Genomic DNA, 14,958 nt, shown 5'->3' on the forward strand with positions numbered 1-14,958 from the left:
GTGATATTGATATCAGCCAGCTTCTGAGGCCCAAATGTCCTCCATTTTGATCATGCCTAAGAAACATCCATTATATATTAACATTTTTTGAAAATCATCAAATTTTTTCACATGTCCTCCATTTTTAAAAATGTGTCCTACATTTGAAAATGTTGTCCTATATTATTTAATTATTTAATTATTTATTTCTGCCCCACCCCCCTGTTGTCTGGGGGACACCAACCTGGCCCCCGGCTCAAAAAGGTTGCCTACCCCTGTTATATGCCATTTCCAAGTTTAGAAACAGTATGCCTCTGAGTACAAATCACTGGAGAGCAAGAAAGATAATCATTGCAGGTTTGTAAATCAGTTAATCTGGGCCAGTTTACCTCCCTTATCTTTTGTTTTCTTTTCTTTGTTTTCAGAAATCATTTTCAGATAATAAATTTTAACCTGCACAAGGTCTGCAGACTCCATGTAAGACCTGAAAAAAGTTATATGCCTTTGTCTTCTCTTCTGAGAATATTTCCATGGCATGCTAGTACTTAATAATAATAATAATAATAATAATAATAATAATAATAATAATAATAATTGTTGGACATGTCCCCAGATTGAGCACTGCAGTTTACCTTGATAATTCTACATTAATCTAGTGAGGATTAGAAGAATATGTTAACCAGAGAAAAATATTCATAAATTACTTGCATCCCCACTCATTTATCAATTTTGGCAGCTCCTATTTTCAGTCAAAGGAGACGTTTCTATTTCATTTTTCTAGTTGAGAATTTAGAAGTTCTTGATGGTCTCTGTGACTCACACAATTGAGTTTATCCTGTACCTACACAGTGCATTTTAGAATATGGGACTGGCAGTTTAAGGAGAGGCATTTAGAAATCTTATCTGGAGAGCAATAGTGCCTCACCAGACTACAAAACCCAGGATTCCATAGGATGCAGTCATGCCACTTAAGCTGAAATTATAGCACTATAATTATGTAGTATGAATGGCCCCCAACAATGGATGTGCTTGTAGTATATTTGGTCACAAGGTTTAGTTATCTCCAATGGATCAATCCAAGTGTAATACATTAAAGCATTTATAGAGAGCAGGGTTGGGAGTTTGTTTTACCAGGTATTTTTGGATTGTAGCTCCCAGCATTCTTTGATATTTACTATGTGACTAGATCTGGCAGATGTTGCAGTGCAACTTTTGGAAAAGCTGATATATGTGTAGCTCTTAAACCATATTTAATAAGCCACAGATTCAGCCTCATATAGTAGCCATAGCTTCAGTGCAGGGACGTAGCCAAGGGGGGGTTCTTGGGGTCCGGACCCCCCCTTCCATTAGAAAAATGAATGGTGTGTGCTGCTGCGCTGCCGCGCCCAAGCCCCATTATAATGGTGGCACTTAGTCTGGACCCCCCCTTCCTAAAATCCTCGCTACGTCCCTGTTCAGTGGTAGTAATACCACACAAATTTTACAGCATTTACTCAGAAAAAAATCCTGTTGAAAACAAACCAGTTACTGTAATAAAACTGAAAATTGCATAATCTCAAATTAATATGTGTTTGCTTGTTCTGTGCTCCAGTCTGAAGTTTGTCTATGGTTTTCAATAGCAATAGCTTTCCCATAGCATCTTTAACTTGTTAAGGTTGTATACTAATTCCATAAAATTAATGTTGCTTCTTAAAACTTTGATATTTAGTAATGCTTAACAAATGCCTCATCCAGTTCCTGCTGTGGCTATGGAAAAGAAAAACTGACACACATGTTAGATGGAGGCCATTGTGCCTTTAACGGGAAACCACATGTAAAACTGAGAATGTGTGAAGTAAAATATGTGTGCACATATACGGAGGAATATAATTTCTATATGGCTCTAAAAACAAATAACACTCCATCTTGAATTTCTGCTTTGTTTAGTAACTTCATGACTGTAGAGCATATTCTTCTATTTTTTATCAGTAATGCAATATTTTCAGTGTGACACATAATGAAACAAAAATAGTGTGATTTTGAATACTTTGTGACAGGCTGTCATGTTTTTCAGGTGAAATCTATACAGTACTTAATATTTTTCTTTAATCTTCTTTGCTTTGGTGGTTTAATACTGGGAAACTCATGTCACTGATATTAATCATTGGGGAAATAAAGTATGTTCATATCATCATCTCCTATTTGGAAACCAATAAAATTTTCATCAGGATTTGACCACATTTATATATTTGCTGTAACTTAAGTTGGAATTTTCTTCTGTGACCTTTATTTTGATTTGTTTTTATTTTGTTGCTATATAGTTAGCTACCTTTGAAATACATATAAAGCTTGTTTAAGGATTTTTTTTTTATCTGTCTTGTTTTTCCTCCACATTGGTATGAACATAATTTATAGTTACCTTCCCACATTGTATCCTTACAACAATCTTATGAGGGAGAATGAGGGACAGCAACAAGCCAAAAGTCGCCCTCTTAAGCTTCATAGCTGAGTGATTTGAATGCATGCCTCTAAAGTCTGCATCCATCACTGTGTCCACTATATTGTACTGAATCCTGGTATTTAGGAGATACTTGGCATAAGGCATAGTGGGAACCTGTCCATAATGTAGGGACTCTGTTGGTCAGAGTGGAAGTGAGAGCAGAAAGTCTCAGGATTTCCACTGCAGTGCTGTATGTTGTTGTAATAAACAAAAATGTCATTTCACCTTAACTCAGGAGTACTTTAACTACACTTAACATCTGTGCCAGATGTGAAATGTGTAATTATATTTTGTTTTTAAGGCTTTGTAACTTTCCTGATTCTTTTCTTCAGCCCATCTTTCTTTGCCGACCATTTCAGACAATCAATAAGTGTTATGCAGTGGCATATGGTCTGAGTCTGATGTGCTTTGAAAAGGGTACAGAGTGCTAATAATGAGGATTCTGCAAAAATGGGAAAACCAGGGCGGCAGATATGCTTTGAGAAAGTATGGGGTTTTAGCATCTTGAAACAATATATCACACTCAAAGGGACAGAATTGGGCTGCACAATCTGTTAGCTCATTCTTGTCCAATCTGGTCTCCTCCTTTCTTTTGGAGCCAGCGTTGTCATCAACTTGCTGAATTATACCCTGACTGGAATGAATTTCAGACACAGGGTAATGTATCTACTTAAATGGAATTCTGTCTTTTTTTTACAAAAGCTTTTTAGATACAGTATAATAATTTTTAATAAAATATTTTTTTAGAAAAACCACACTGTTTACATTAAGTTGTTAAAAATTTTGCATTTGTGAAAGACCAGAGGGGATGGGAAAATCTAGTTATTCATTTTATAATAATCTTCCCATTTCTTAAGTTTTATTTCTGCCCCTAACACATTTTAAGTGGAAACTATATCTTACATTGCAAAAAGAATCTTAGCTTTCAAAAATAGCTATGAAATGACATGTACATTATTAAACTATATAACACAGGGACAATGCCTTTTCAACAGCTGAAATATCAATGCATTATCGTTTTATTCAGGAAAGCCAAAATTGCTTTAAAACATGATATGAACCCACTAGGTGACCTTAGGCAAGTTAAATGTTTCAGCCTCAGAGGATGGCAATGGAAAAAACCCTCTGAAGAGACTTGCCAAGAAAATCCTGATAGGGTCGACTTAGGGTTGCCATAAGTCAGAAATGACTTGGAGACACACAACACACACACATTAATATTAAAATCAGCTCACTTCTGTTATAGTAACATTTGATTTTACCTACAAATATGTTACCTACAAATGATGATTTAGGAATATTCTCTCTCTTTCTCTCTCTCTCTCCACACACACACACACACACACACACATATATAATCCCAATGGGGTCTTCAGTAACAGTGGGCAAATTGTTAATAGAGTAAAATCATAAATATTTACTGGGAAGTAAGTCCCATTGAGTTCAGTGAACCTCAGGATCACAACCTGAATTTGTTTCATACTTTTGGTGAGCATAACACATCTTACAAAGATAGCCACCTCCTACAATTATCCTAGCTTTTTTGGCCGGTTAACCGCTCTTCCAGTATAGTTTTGGAAGATGAGCTTAATAATACAGTTTGAGTTTCCCTTATCTGCAATTCCAAAACCCAAAATACTCCAAAAAACCCAAAACTTTTCTCATGGGTCACTGAGGTACTGGCACCTTTGCTTTCTGATGGCTCAATGTGCAAACTTTGTTTAATGCATAAAATTATTTAAAATATTGTATAAAATTCTCCTCAGACTATGTGTATAAGGTGTATATGAAACATAAATTAATTTTGTGTTGGGTCCAATATCCAAGATATCTCATTATGTGTATGTGTGTGTGTGTATATATATATGTAAATACAAGTATTCCAAAATCTAGAAGAAAAAAAAAAGCTGAAATCCAAAACACTTCTGGTCTTAAGCATTTTGCATAAGGGAGACTCAATTTTTAATTCAAAAACGGGTTCAAGAAAGTAATCTTCTAGGGAATAAATTCTCTTCAGAATTTTGGATCCCAGGAATCTGTTTGTGGGCAAAATAAAGTTTTGTTCTCATTTTTTTTAGCATTGATTGATGTAAAAGTGAGGTGGGCTTACTAGAAATGACTAAGATTCCCTGCTGCTAGAATAACAGGCACTCCTGCTAAGCGTCCTTTAGTTTTACTGTGTTATATTACACAGCTTTGTGAATATTATTGACAGCACCAAGGGCACTGCTTATTTAGGAGGAGTAGCTTTATGGTTAAAAATTGGCAGCAAAAAGAATGATTAATATTACTGAACCATTTCACATTTGCCATGATTAGAATATCTCATCAAGGCTCAGTTTTGAAATGTCACTATAACTGAACTGCCACACGTCTTGAAATGTGAAGTAATGTCAAAAATAAACTTTTTTGTAGCTAAATTGTGCAACATTTTGTAATTATATTAAAATGAACCTTTTAATGATAATTGATAGCACTTACAGGTCGTTCCAATGAGCAACTTTGTTTTAATCAGAGAACAAAACTGGTTTAATGTTTCTGTTCAGGATGATTTGGTTTGGGCTCAAAAGACTAAATGAGAATCCAAGCCTGTTATTAAACCATCCCATTGCTAGATTAACTCTTACAAAACTTTGATTACTTCTCAGAGAAACAGACCCGTGGTCAGACATTTTAAAAGATCTCTGTTCTCCCTCCCCCGTCCCATGTTTTAGCTGTTTATGGTTCTCCACAGAAAATGATAAAGGTTTCTTATATAAATTCAATGTAAAATAATATCATATCTTTTCAATCCTGTTTGGGGGGGAAATACACTGTTGCGCTTTTCTCTGTAACTTTTAGTCTTTCTGGCTACATTTCTTTTATTATTCTTATTTTAACTATGCACTTAGACTCTATAAATATAGATTTCCTTATGTTATACTCAGATGTGTAGCACAAAATTTGATTTTTCAACTTAATTTATGGTATCTGTTAGAAGCGTTTGGGTAGCACCATCCATCTCTGTCCTGAGTGAAGATTCATCTAGAAAGTTCCCATAAATTGTATAAATTAGCAGGCAATAAAAGCAAAGCACTATCTGGACAACCCGGGTTCCTTATTGTGTGGCATTTTCAGTGCATTGCAAGTTGTTCAAATCAACTTCAGTTTAAATACATTAGAGTTCCATATATTAAAGCAATTTTTGGGGAGTTTTCTGTGTTTAAGAAACTATTTTTCCACATTAGTGCACTTGTTGCAATAGCTCCACAGACTGTGAATCCTTTTCTGGGCACAACTCAAAGTGCTGGTGTTTAAAGCCCTATATGATTCATGTCCAGGCTACCAGAAGGATTATGTCTTCCTATATGAGTCTCCTTAGGTTCAAAGATCTTCAAAGGAATCCTTTCTCTAAGTTCTACTAGCTTCTCAGGCCTGCTTAATGGGAACAAGGGAGAGAGATTCCTGGTGACTTCTCCAAGGCTTTGAAATTCCCTCACTAGGGCCCTGAGCAAGATGGGCCAGGAAACCACGGGCTGAGCCCATGCTGTTCTGGCTCAAGTGCTCATCAAGGTTGGTCCCCAAGCCAGCATGGTGACAGGTGGGTGTTTAAACACTTGTCCCTGCGCCAACCTGGGGACCCACTGTCAGCACGCACTCCATACCTTTCTCCACCATCACTCTTACTGAGAAGCCCCCAACACCACATCTGATGCAGAACCAGGGACAGGTGTTCCATTTCTACATCAGACACAATGATGGGGAGCTTCCCAGTAGGAGCAACAGCAGTGAAAGGTGTAAGGAACATGCAGGGACTGTTTAAACAGCAAGGGTTTGCAGCAGAGTTTCCATGGTAAACTGGGAGTCAAAACTAGGATTGGTCCTGTTCCTTTGGATCTACGTATGGTTGGCCAGGATCCAGCCTGCTTCTGGCCCGAGGGTTTTGGCCTGTGTCATCCAAACAGGACAACGCAAGGCCAGGGGAAACATGGGCCTTTTGGTCCATGCTGACAGCCCTAAGAAGGATAGGCTCTCTCCATGCTGTCTTTTCAACAGTCAGTGAATTTTTTTTATTTTATTTTTACAAGCTTTTTAACATTACAGGCTGCAATGGGCTTTTACTTGTGTTCTGTCTTGTTGATTTTTAAGTTATTTTTCTAATAGATTATAAACCATTTTGAATATGTAAATTGTTAAATTCTATTATAAAACAGGTTTTATACAGTTGTCCCTCCATTTTCGTAGGGGATCTGTTCTGAACCGGCCCCCTTGTGAAAGTGGAAATTCTCAAATATTCAAGCCCCATTGGCTTGAATGGCCATGCACGCCCGTGGGTGTGTACACCATTTTAACGCTACATGCTTGCCAGTCTGGGAAGGACCGAGACTGCAGACTCGAAGTCTGCAAAAATGGAGGGACAAGTGTATATTTTACTATTATCTTCATATGTTTACTGCTTTAAATCTTGTATGCCATCTTGATTCCCATTAACAGGGGAAAGACAGGATATGAATGAATAAACGGAATAAGAAGAATAAGAAGAATATCAGGAATAAATAAGACAAACAGTTGGCACATTGCATCGTTCTCTTTACAACATTTTACTAACATTTTCTTTTAATAGCAATTAGATGCTTTAAATTCCAGGAGAGTGCATACAGTTGTATTTGCTTTTGCGTGAACCTTTTGAAAGGCTGTAAGAACCACTTTCAGCACAGACTTTGCTTTTCTTGACAGCTGTTCCTTATGTTACATCAGGCAGTGTTTCTGAAGGTTTTCCGCATTTCAGAAGCAGGGTGTTAAAGTAACATGGGGTGTATTTTCAGGAAGTGGAAATTCATTTTGCCTGAAAATGCATTGACATTTTAAGTTGGAAAATTAAGAGATGAATTGTAGCCACATGCCTCATACTTATAAAAATCTTCTCTTCATTAGTTCACCTTATTCTGTTTTACTGGCATATGTAGCACATTATGAAGCTGACCGATTAGAGTTGTAGCTAATTAAATCCCATTTATTGTGATGGGACTAAATGTTGATGCAGACCAACAAGTTTATATAGAATTCTATTGTGTTCTTTTCCCCATGCTTATTAATTTGCTTGCATTTTTCATGAATTTCTTTGTTCGTTAAGAGACTGTTTATTTCCCCCTAAGTTTACAAAGTCGTACCTAACACTTTGATAATGGCAAACATTTCCCTTTCATTTCTGAAAGCCTTTTAAATGATTCTTAAATTAATTTTTATAAATACTTCCCTTTTTTATGCATTACAGATGAATGTCATCATAGGAACAATCAGAGATTCAAACCTCAAGCTTACTCTTGCGTTTGGAATAGGCATCCACCATGCTGGCCTGCATGAACGAGACAGAAAAACTGTGGAGGAGTTGTTCGTGAACTGCAAAATCCAGGTATACACTTTCTGTCTGTAGTATAATGTTGAGAGGTTTTCTAATTGGCTTTTAAAAGTTGTGATCATTTTCATACCAACTTCCTTTCTCTTGTTTAGGTTCTTATTGCCACTAGCACATTAGCCTGGGGTGTCAATTTTCCAGCACATTTAGTAATTGTTAAAGGAACGGAATTTTATGATGGAAAAACAAGGCGTTATGTTGATTATCCAATTACAGGTATTGTCAAAAATCATAGCCCTACTAGAACAATATATATTATCGCTGTATAATAACTTCCTTGAAAGTAACAAATTGTCATCTTAAACATTAATTGGAAACAAAATGATTTATCACATATTTTGGTTAGACTTTTTAGTAAAAGTAGTTAGTCTTTAAAAATTCTTGTTGCATTTTGAGAAGGCTGAACCGAGTAAGTGGGTATTTTCAGGGGGGAAATCTGAAAGCAATAGTATGTAAGAATTATCGTTTTAAAAAGAAGGTACAGATTGAGTCCCCCTTATCTGGAATTCCAAAATTGAAAATATTCCAAAATCCAAAATTGTCCAAATGAGTGGATGAGATAGTGACACCTTTGCTTTCTGATGGTTCAGTATACACAAATTTGATTTCATACACAAAATGGTTTAAATAACATTCTGTATAAAATAACTTCAGGCTATGTGTATAAGGTGTATATGAAATGTAAGTGAAATTCATGTTTACACTTGGAGAACCCATCTCCAAGATATCTCATTATATATATGCAAATATTCTAAAATTTTAAAAAAACCACTTAAATGCCTAAATCCAGAATATTTTTAGTCCCACGCATTTTCGAAAAGGGAGACTCAACCTGTAACTATGTAGCATATCTCCTTCTCTTGCATAATAATTTCATCTCAATACATCTACAGATTGTCAAGATTTCTACTATTTATCATCTGTTTCTTGTCTTTATCATTTCAGGTGAGGTAGATAATGCTTTTTAGAAGTTTTTATTATAATGATATAATACAAATTTATTTCTATTTCCCTCCTCTCCCATGGATCAAGGCAGGATTACAACCATAAAACAACAATGGCGGGTTACACACCGCCAAAAAGTATGTGCTTGGCACGTACTAAGGTTGGGAAGGGGTGTCCTTTCCGGACGCCCCTAACCCTAGTACGTGCCAAGCACATACAAAATGGCGGCACGCCATTCTACATGGGCGCAGCCATTTTGACATAGCAGATGCTTAGCGTCCGCATGGTGCGGAAATGATGCCGCAAGTGCGCCATTGGCGCCTTGCGGCGTCATAACCACAGCGCAAAAAGAACCCGCTTTTTGCGGGTTCTTTTTGCTGCACCGGGGAACTGTGTGGTTTGTCCGCTGCAGTTCCCTAGTGCAACAAACACGGGTGCCGGCAGAGCACCCTTTTTGGGCGCTCTCTAAAGTGCCAATGACATCTAAATTACATGCAATAAAACAGTACATCACTTAAAAATACAATTCAAGACACTAAAAACATCTTCTGAAATACTCAATTACAGCCAGACGTGGGATTTTTCCTTAAGTTCTTCACAAAAGATTGGGTAGGTAGGCTCACCAGAAAAGATCCATCTTAAGTGCCTTCTTGAAGGTGGTAATAAAACGGGTCTCTTGCGGCAAATTATTCCATAGCTTGGGGGCCATGGCTGTAAATGCTCTGTGGGAAGTTGTTGTTAACCTGGTCTTTAAATATTCTAATGGATTCTTCCCAAATATTCCGAGAGTGCGGGACAGATTATGTAGGGAGAGGCGTTCCCTCATGCAACTCGGGCCCAATCCATATAGGGCTTTAAAGGTAATCACCAACACTTTGCATTGCGCTCTGAAGCTGATTGGCAACCAATGAAGAGATTTTAGAATCAGTGTTATATGGTCTGATCTAGATGTTCTAGTGACTAATCTGGCTGCCGCATTTTGAACCAGTTGAAGCTTCCGAACTTGGTACAAAGGTATCCCCATGTAGAGCGCATAGCAGACATCTAAACGAGAGATTACCAGTACATGTACCACTGTTTCAAGGTCCTTTCAATCCAGGTAGGGACGCAGTTGGCATATCAGCTGAAGCTGGTACCAAGCACTCCTGGCTATCACATCCACTTGAGATGATAACTGTAGAGATGAATCCAGGAGTACTCCCAAACAGCGAACTTTGTCCTTTAGGGAAAGTGTGATCCCATCCAGGACTGGTTGGCAAACCTCCGTCCCTGGACTTGTGGAACCTATCACGAGTACCTCCGTTTTCTCTGGATTCAGCTTGAGTTTGTTTTCCCTCATCCAGCCCATTACTTACCCGTAACAGGCATCCAGAGGAGAGATGCCATCACTGTAACAGTTGGAGACATAGAGAGATAGATCTGGGTGTCATCAGCATACTGATAACACCGCGCCCCATGTCTCCAGATGATCTCTCCCAGCGTATTCATGTAAATGTTAAATAGCATGGGGGATAGGATGGTGCCCTGAGGGATGCCAGATGTCATCTCTCTCTTAGAGGAGCAGCTATCCCCCAGCCTCACCATCTGGAACCTACCCAAGAGATAGGAATGGAGCCACTGGAACGCAGTGCCCCCAATTCCCTCAGGCTACCATGGTCGATGAAATCGAATGCCTCTGATTTATTTTCAACCTTACTTGCATGTGTATCTGTTGGAACTGTACTCAAATGGTAATATAGATACATTTCTGAAAAAGATAGTACCTGTGCCCACTGGGCATCACTGAAATAAATGAGAAGAACTGTATGGATTTATTTTTATTTGCATATTTATTTTTATTTCAAAGATATCTAGCCTCCCTTTCTTACAGCATGGGACTCAAGGCAGCTTTCAAAAATGTTAAACTAAAAAAAAAGATAAATGCTGATAGTCCAAAAAAATGAAAGCACAATTTAACAAGTTATTATTTTAAAATGTCATTAATTTTTTTAAAGTGTAATATCATTTTAAAAGATAACAGTAAATCACCCTGCTCATGCTATGTAGCGTCCATTGCTTTGATGGCAGAGTGCATTCTTTGCAGACATAAATTCCCAAGACTTGGTATTTCCATTATTAAAAGATTTCACTTAGCAAGACTGTGAGATAAATACAATATAGTTTCATATATTTGTATGATTATCCAGTCTGTTCCCTAACTGCTATAGAGAATGAATAGAGCCACATGGGGTAAAGCAGCTTGCTCAACATTTAGGAATATCAAACATGCTTAGCCATTATATTGTTGAGACTTGTTCAGGCAAATTTCACTCTTCAAAGGTGTAGCTATATCTCGCACAAAACAAAAGACACCACTGCTTTTAACTTCGACAGATTTGTTGAGTTGACTGGATGACACTTCTTTGACTATTAACCAGTGTTTCACACAAAAGGTGGAAAGCACAATTCCTTGACATTTGCAATAATGTAAGAGCAGTGAAGTTGTATTACACTTACTGTTGTCTTTAATTGACTTTTGTAGACGTTCTCCAAATGATGGGACGTGCTGGTAGACCTCAGTTTGATGATCAAGGCAAAGCTGTGATTCTAGTTCATGATATCAAGAAAGACTTCTACAAAAAATTCCTTTATGAACCTTTCCCTGTAGAATCAAGGTAAATGAAATGACATTTTATGGAGAAACATGGTTCACTAATACACTCTTTTATTTATTTATTTATTTATTTATTTGATTTCTGTCCCACCTTTTTCCCCAAAAGGAAAACAAGGCAATTCATAAATAAAAATTCTAAAAACATATTCCAATAAAAAAATTAAAATTATCATCTTAAAAAAGTATAAAATTACAGGCTTTAAAACCACACTAAAAACATGATACCCACCCTATATAACAAACACCAAAGCCGCCTCATGATTATACATCAAAAGCCTATCTGAATAAAGTCATTTTTGCTTGCCGACAAAGGGCAAGCAGGGATGGGGCCAGCCTTGCTTCTCGTGGAATTTATTTTATTTATTATTCTATTTATTATAGTATTTATTTTATTTATTACAGTAGTCCAAACGGGGTATAATCAAGGCATGCCTCACTGTAGCCAGATCTGATGTTTCAAGGAATGGGCGCAGCTGGCACACAAGTTTTAACTGTGTAAATGCACTGTTGGCCACTACTGAAACCTGGGCATCCAGGTTCAGAGTGGAGTCCAGGAGCCCACCAAAGATGCAAGCCTGAGATTTCAGGAGGAGTGTAACCCATCCAGCACAGGCAGCATCCCTATTTCCTGTTCTGCCTTCTGACTGACCAGAAGCACCTCTGTCTTGTCTGGATAAAGTTTCAGTTTGTTTGTTCTCATCCAGTCCATTACTGACCACAGACACCAGCTCAGTACAGAGACAGCTTCCTTGGAATCAGATGGAAAGGAGAGATAGAATTGGGTGTCATACTGGTGACACCCCACCCCAAAACTCTGGATGACCTCACCAAGCGGTTTCATGTAGATGATAAATAACAGGAGGGACAGAATGGAACCCTGTAGGACTCCACAGGCCAGTGCCAAAGGAATCGAACAAGAATCCCCCAACACCACCTTCTGAGTCTGCCCCTCCAAGAAAGACTGGAACCACTTCATAACAGTGACCCCAAGTCCCATCCCAGAAAGGCGACTCAGAAGGATGCCAAGGCTGATAGTATCAAAAGCCGCTGAGAGATCCAGGAGAACCAACAGGGACACACTGTCCATTTCCCTGCAGAGGTCATCAACCAAGGCAACTAAAGCTGTCTCTATCCCATAGCCAGGTCTGAAAATAGATTGAAATGGATCTAGATAATCCATTTCATTCAGAAACACCTGGAGCTGGGGGGCCACCACTCACTCCAGAACCTTGCCCAAGAATGGAATATTAGAGACTGACCAATAGTTATCCTGGATAGCGGGATCCAGGGAACTCTTTTTCAGTAATGGCCTCCCCACAACCTCTTTTAGGTAGGGTGTAAATCTGCCTTGCTACAGGAAGCATTCACCACTCCCCTTACCCACTCGGCCAGTCCCCCTCTAGCAGCTTTCAGAAGCCAGGAAGGGCAAGTATCCAGTATGCACGTGGTGGCCCTCCCTTCTCCAAGGATTCTGTCTACATCATCAGGCTTCACAGGCGGAAACATATCCAATAAAATGGGACAAGCAGGCACCAAGAGTACATCCACAAGAACGGTGTCAACTGCAGCATCCAAGTCAGAGCGAATCTGAGCAATTTTGTCTGCAAAGTGTTTTGCAAATTCTTCACAGCAAGCTATCGAGTGGTCTATGTTTTCTTCTTGGGGGGGGGGGCAGAGTATAAAAGGCCCTTGATCACTCAGAACAGCTCTGCTGGACAACAATGTGTAGATGCAATGGTGGCAGAGAATTGTAATTTCTTTGCTGCACCCATTGCCCCACCATAGGCCTTCCAATGGGCCTTAGCCCATGTTCAGTCGGACTCACTTCAAGTTTTCTGCCATTGTCGCTCTAGTCTCTGTCCCACTTGTTTCATCACCACCAGCTCCCTAGTAAATCAAGGAGAACGTTTGGCTCCACTTGTGGAAGGGATGCTTAGGAGCAATCGTGCCCACTACCCTGGCTATTTCTCTGTTCCAGAGATCTGCCAGGGCTTTGACAGGGCCACCTGGCAAGGCAACAAGAAAGTCCCCAAGAGCCGTCAGGAATCCATTTGGATCCATAAGCTTCCTGAGGTGGACAATCTTAATTGGCCCCCAACCCTAGCAGAGGCTCTGAGTCCCAGTGAGTCTAAACCCTACCAGGTAGTGATCAGTCTATGACAATGGAACTACAGAGAGTTCCTCCACTCCCAGATCACCGTCATCCTGCCCAGTGCAAAAAATTAGGTCCAGAGTATGTCCTGCAACATGTATGGCACCAGATATTGCTTGGGACAGCCCCATGGTTGTCATGGCAGTCATGAAGTCCTGAGCTGCTCCTAACTGAGGAGTCTCTGCATGGATGTTGAAGTCCCCCAGGACAAGCCGAGGGGATACCAATGCCACTGCAGAGACCAACTCAGGCAGGAAGACTGTTGTGCAGCGGGGTGGGCAGTACATCAACAGAATGCCTAATCTGTCCCAGCCACCCACTTTTAAGTAGACAAACTCATACCAAGTAGACTGTGGGACAGGGCACCTGGTAAGGGAGATGGAATCCTGATAGACCACTGTAACTCCGCCTCCCCAACCCCCCAGGCCTAGCCTGCTGCTGTACAGAGAACTTAGGTGGACAAAGCTAAGAGAGATTAACCACTCTACCCCCCAGCTTAATCTAGCCAAATCACCATAATACAAATCAGGTTGGCATACTATCCAGGATCAAGGCCTGGATCAGAGATGCTTTCCCATTCACTGACCTGGCATTGAGCAACAGCATTTTCAGCCCAGGGGGCCTGTTGCCAAGGCTATCTAGATTAATTGAAATGAGGGACAGGTTGGGAGACTGTAACACCCTGTGACTCTCCTTTCTACCAGAAGAAAAGTGATGACTCCCCATGCCATATCTCCCTCTGCCCATTATTGTGATGGCTGCTCCCTGGATTACTTCCCCCCATGCCCTCCTTATATCACATATTTGACTGCTAACAGGCAAATTGTTTCAAGATTACAGGCCGTAGCAGTCCTCCAGATGAGGCTAGCAACAGCAAGCAAGCAGGCAGGCAATAAGACCTCCTCAGAATGTTCACTCTCCAGTTGGGAACAGTCGTTTTTAATGGTATTTTAAGGTGGGAGGGAGATAGGGAATTGGATTTTATATGTTTTGCTATGTTTTTTTACTTATGTCTTGTGTTTATTTTTATTGTTCTTATGTTTGTTGTTACGCGCCTCAATCCAATACAGGGAGAGGCGGGATACTAATTATTATTATTATTATTATTATTATTATTATTATTATTAGATGTTGCAAACTCTGTCCTGGGGTGGTGGAGTGGCCTGGTTATTCCTCTTATGTGCCGGCTCCCCCCAGTCCTCACAGGCACCTAGCTTTTATGCCCTTGCTAAGGGGCAGGTGATCCTGGCTGTTTAACCACTAATTAGCTAGGGGTTTAGAGCTTGGATTCTGCAGGGAGCAGTTTCTCACAGGCACCAGTCCTTGAGGTGAGTCCAGTAGTAAGCAAACAGCAA

The 14,958-nt window shown here is 39.5% G+C and overlaps 1 protein-coding gene across 1 annotated transcript in view; it reads left to right on the forward strand.

Annotated features, from left to right (window-relative positions):
• The window catches only part of ASCC3 (activating signal cointegrator 1 complex subunit 3), a 349,893-nt gene that overhangs the window by 240,576 nt on the left and 94,359 nt on the right, over positions 1 to 14,958 (forward strand). Inside the window, exons 31-33 of the mRNA XM_042478523.1 lie at positions 7,713 to 7,850; positions 7,949 to 8,069; positions 11,320 to 11,452. Coding sequence (XP_042334457.1) covers positions 7,713 to 7,850; positions 7,949 to 8,069; positions 11,320 to 11,452 — 392 coding nt within the window. The remainder of the gene's footprint in view (positions 1 to 7,712; positions 7,851 to 7,948; positions 8,070 to 11,319; positions 11,453 to 14,958) is intronic.

The sequence above is a fragment of the Sceloporus undulatus genome, chromosome 1, assembly GCF_019175285.1.
Source record: "Sceloporus undulatus isolate JIND9_A2432 ecotype Alabama chromosome 1, SceUnd_v1.1, whole genome shotgun sequence".
Taxonomy (NCBI): Eukaryota; Metazoa; Chordata; class Lepidosauria; order Squamata; family Phrynosomatidae; genus Sceloporus; species Sceloporus undulatus.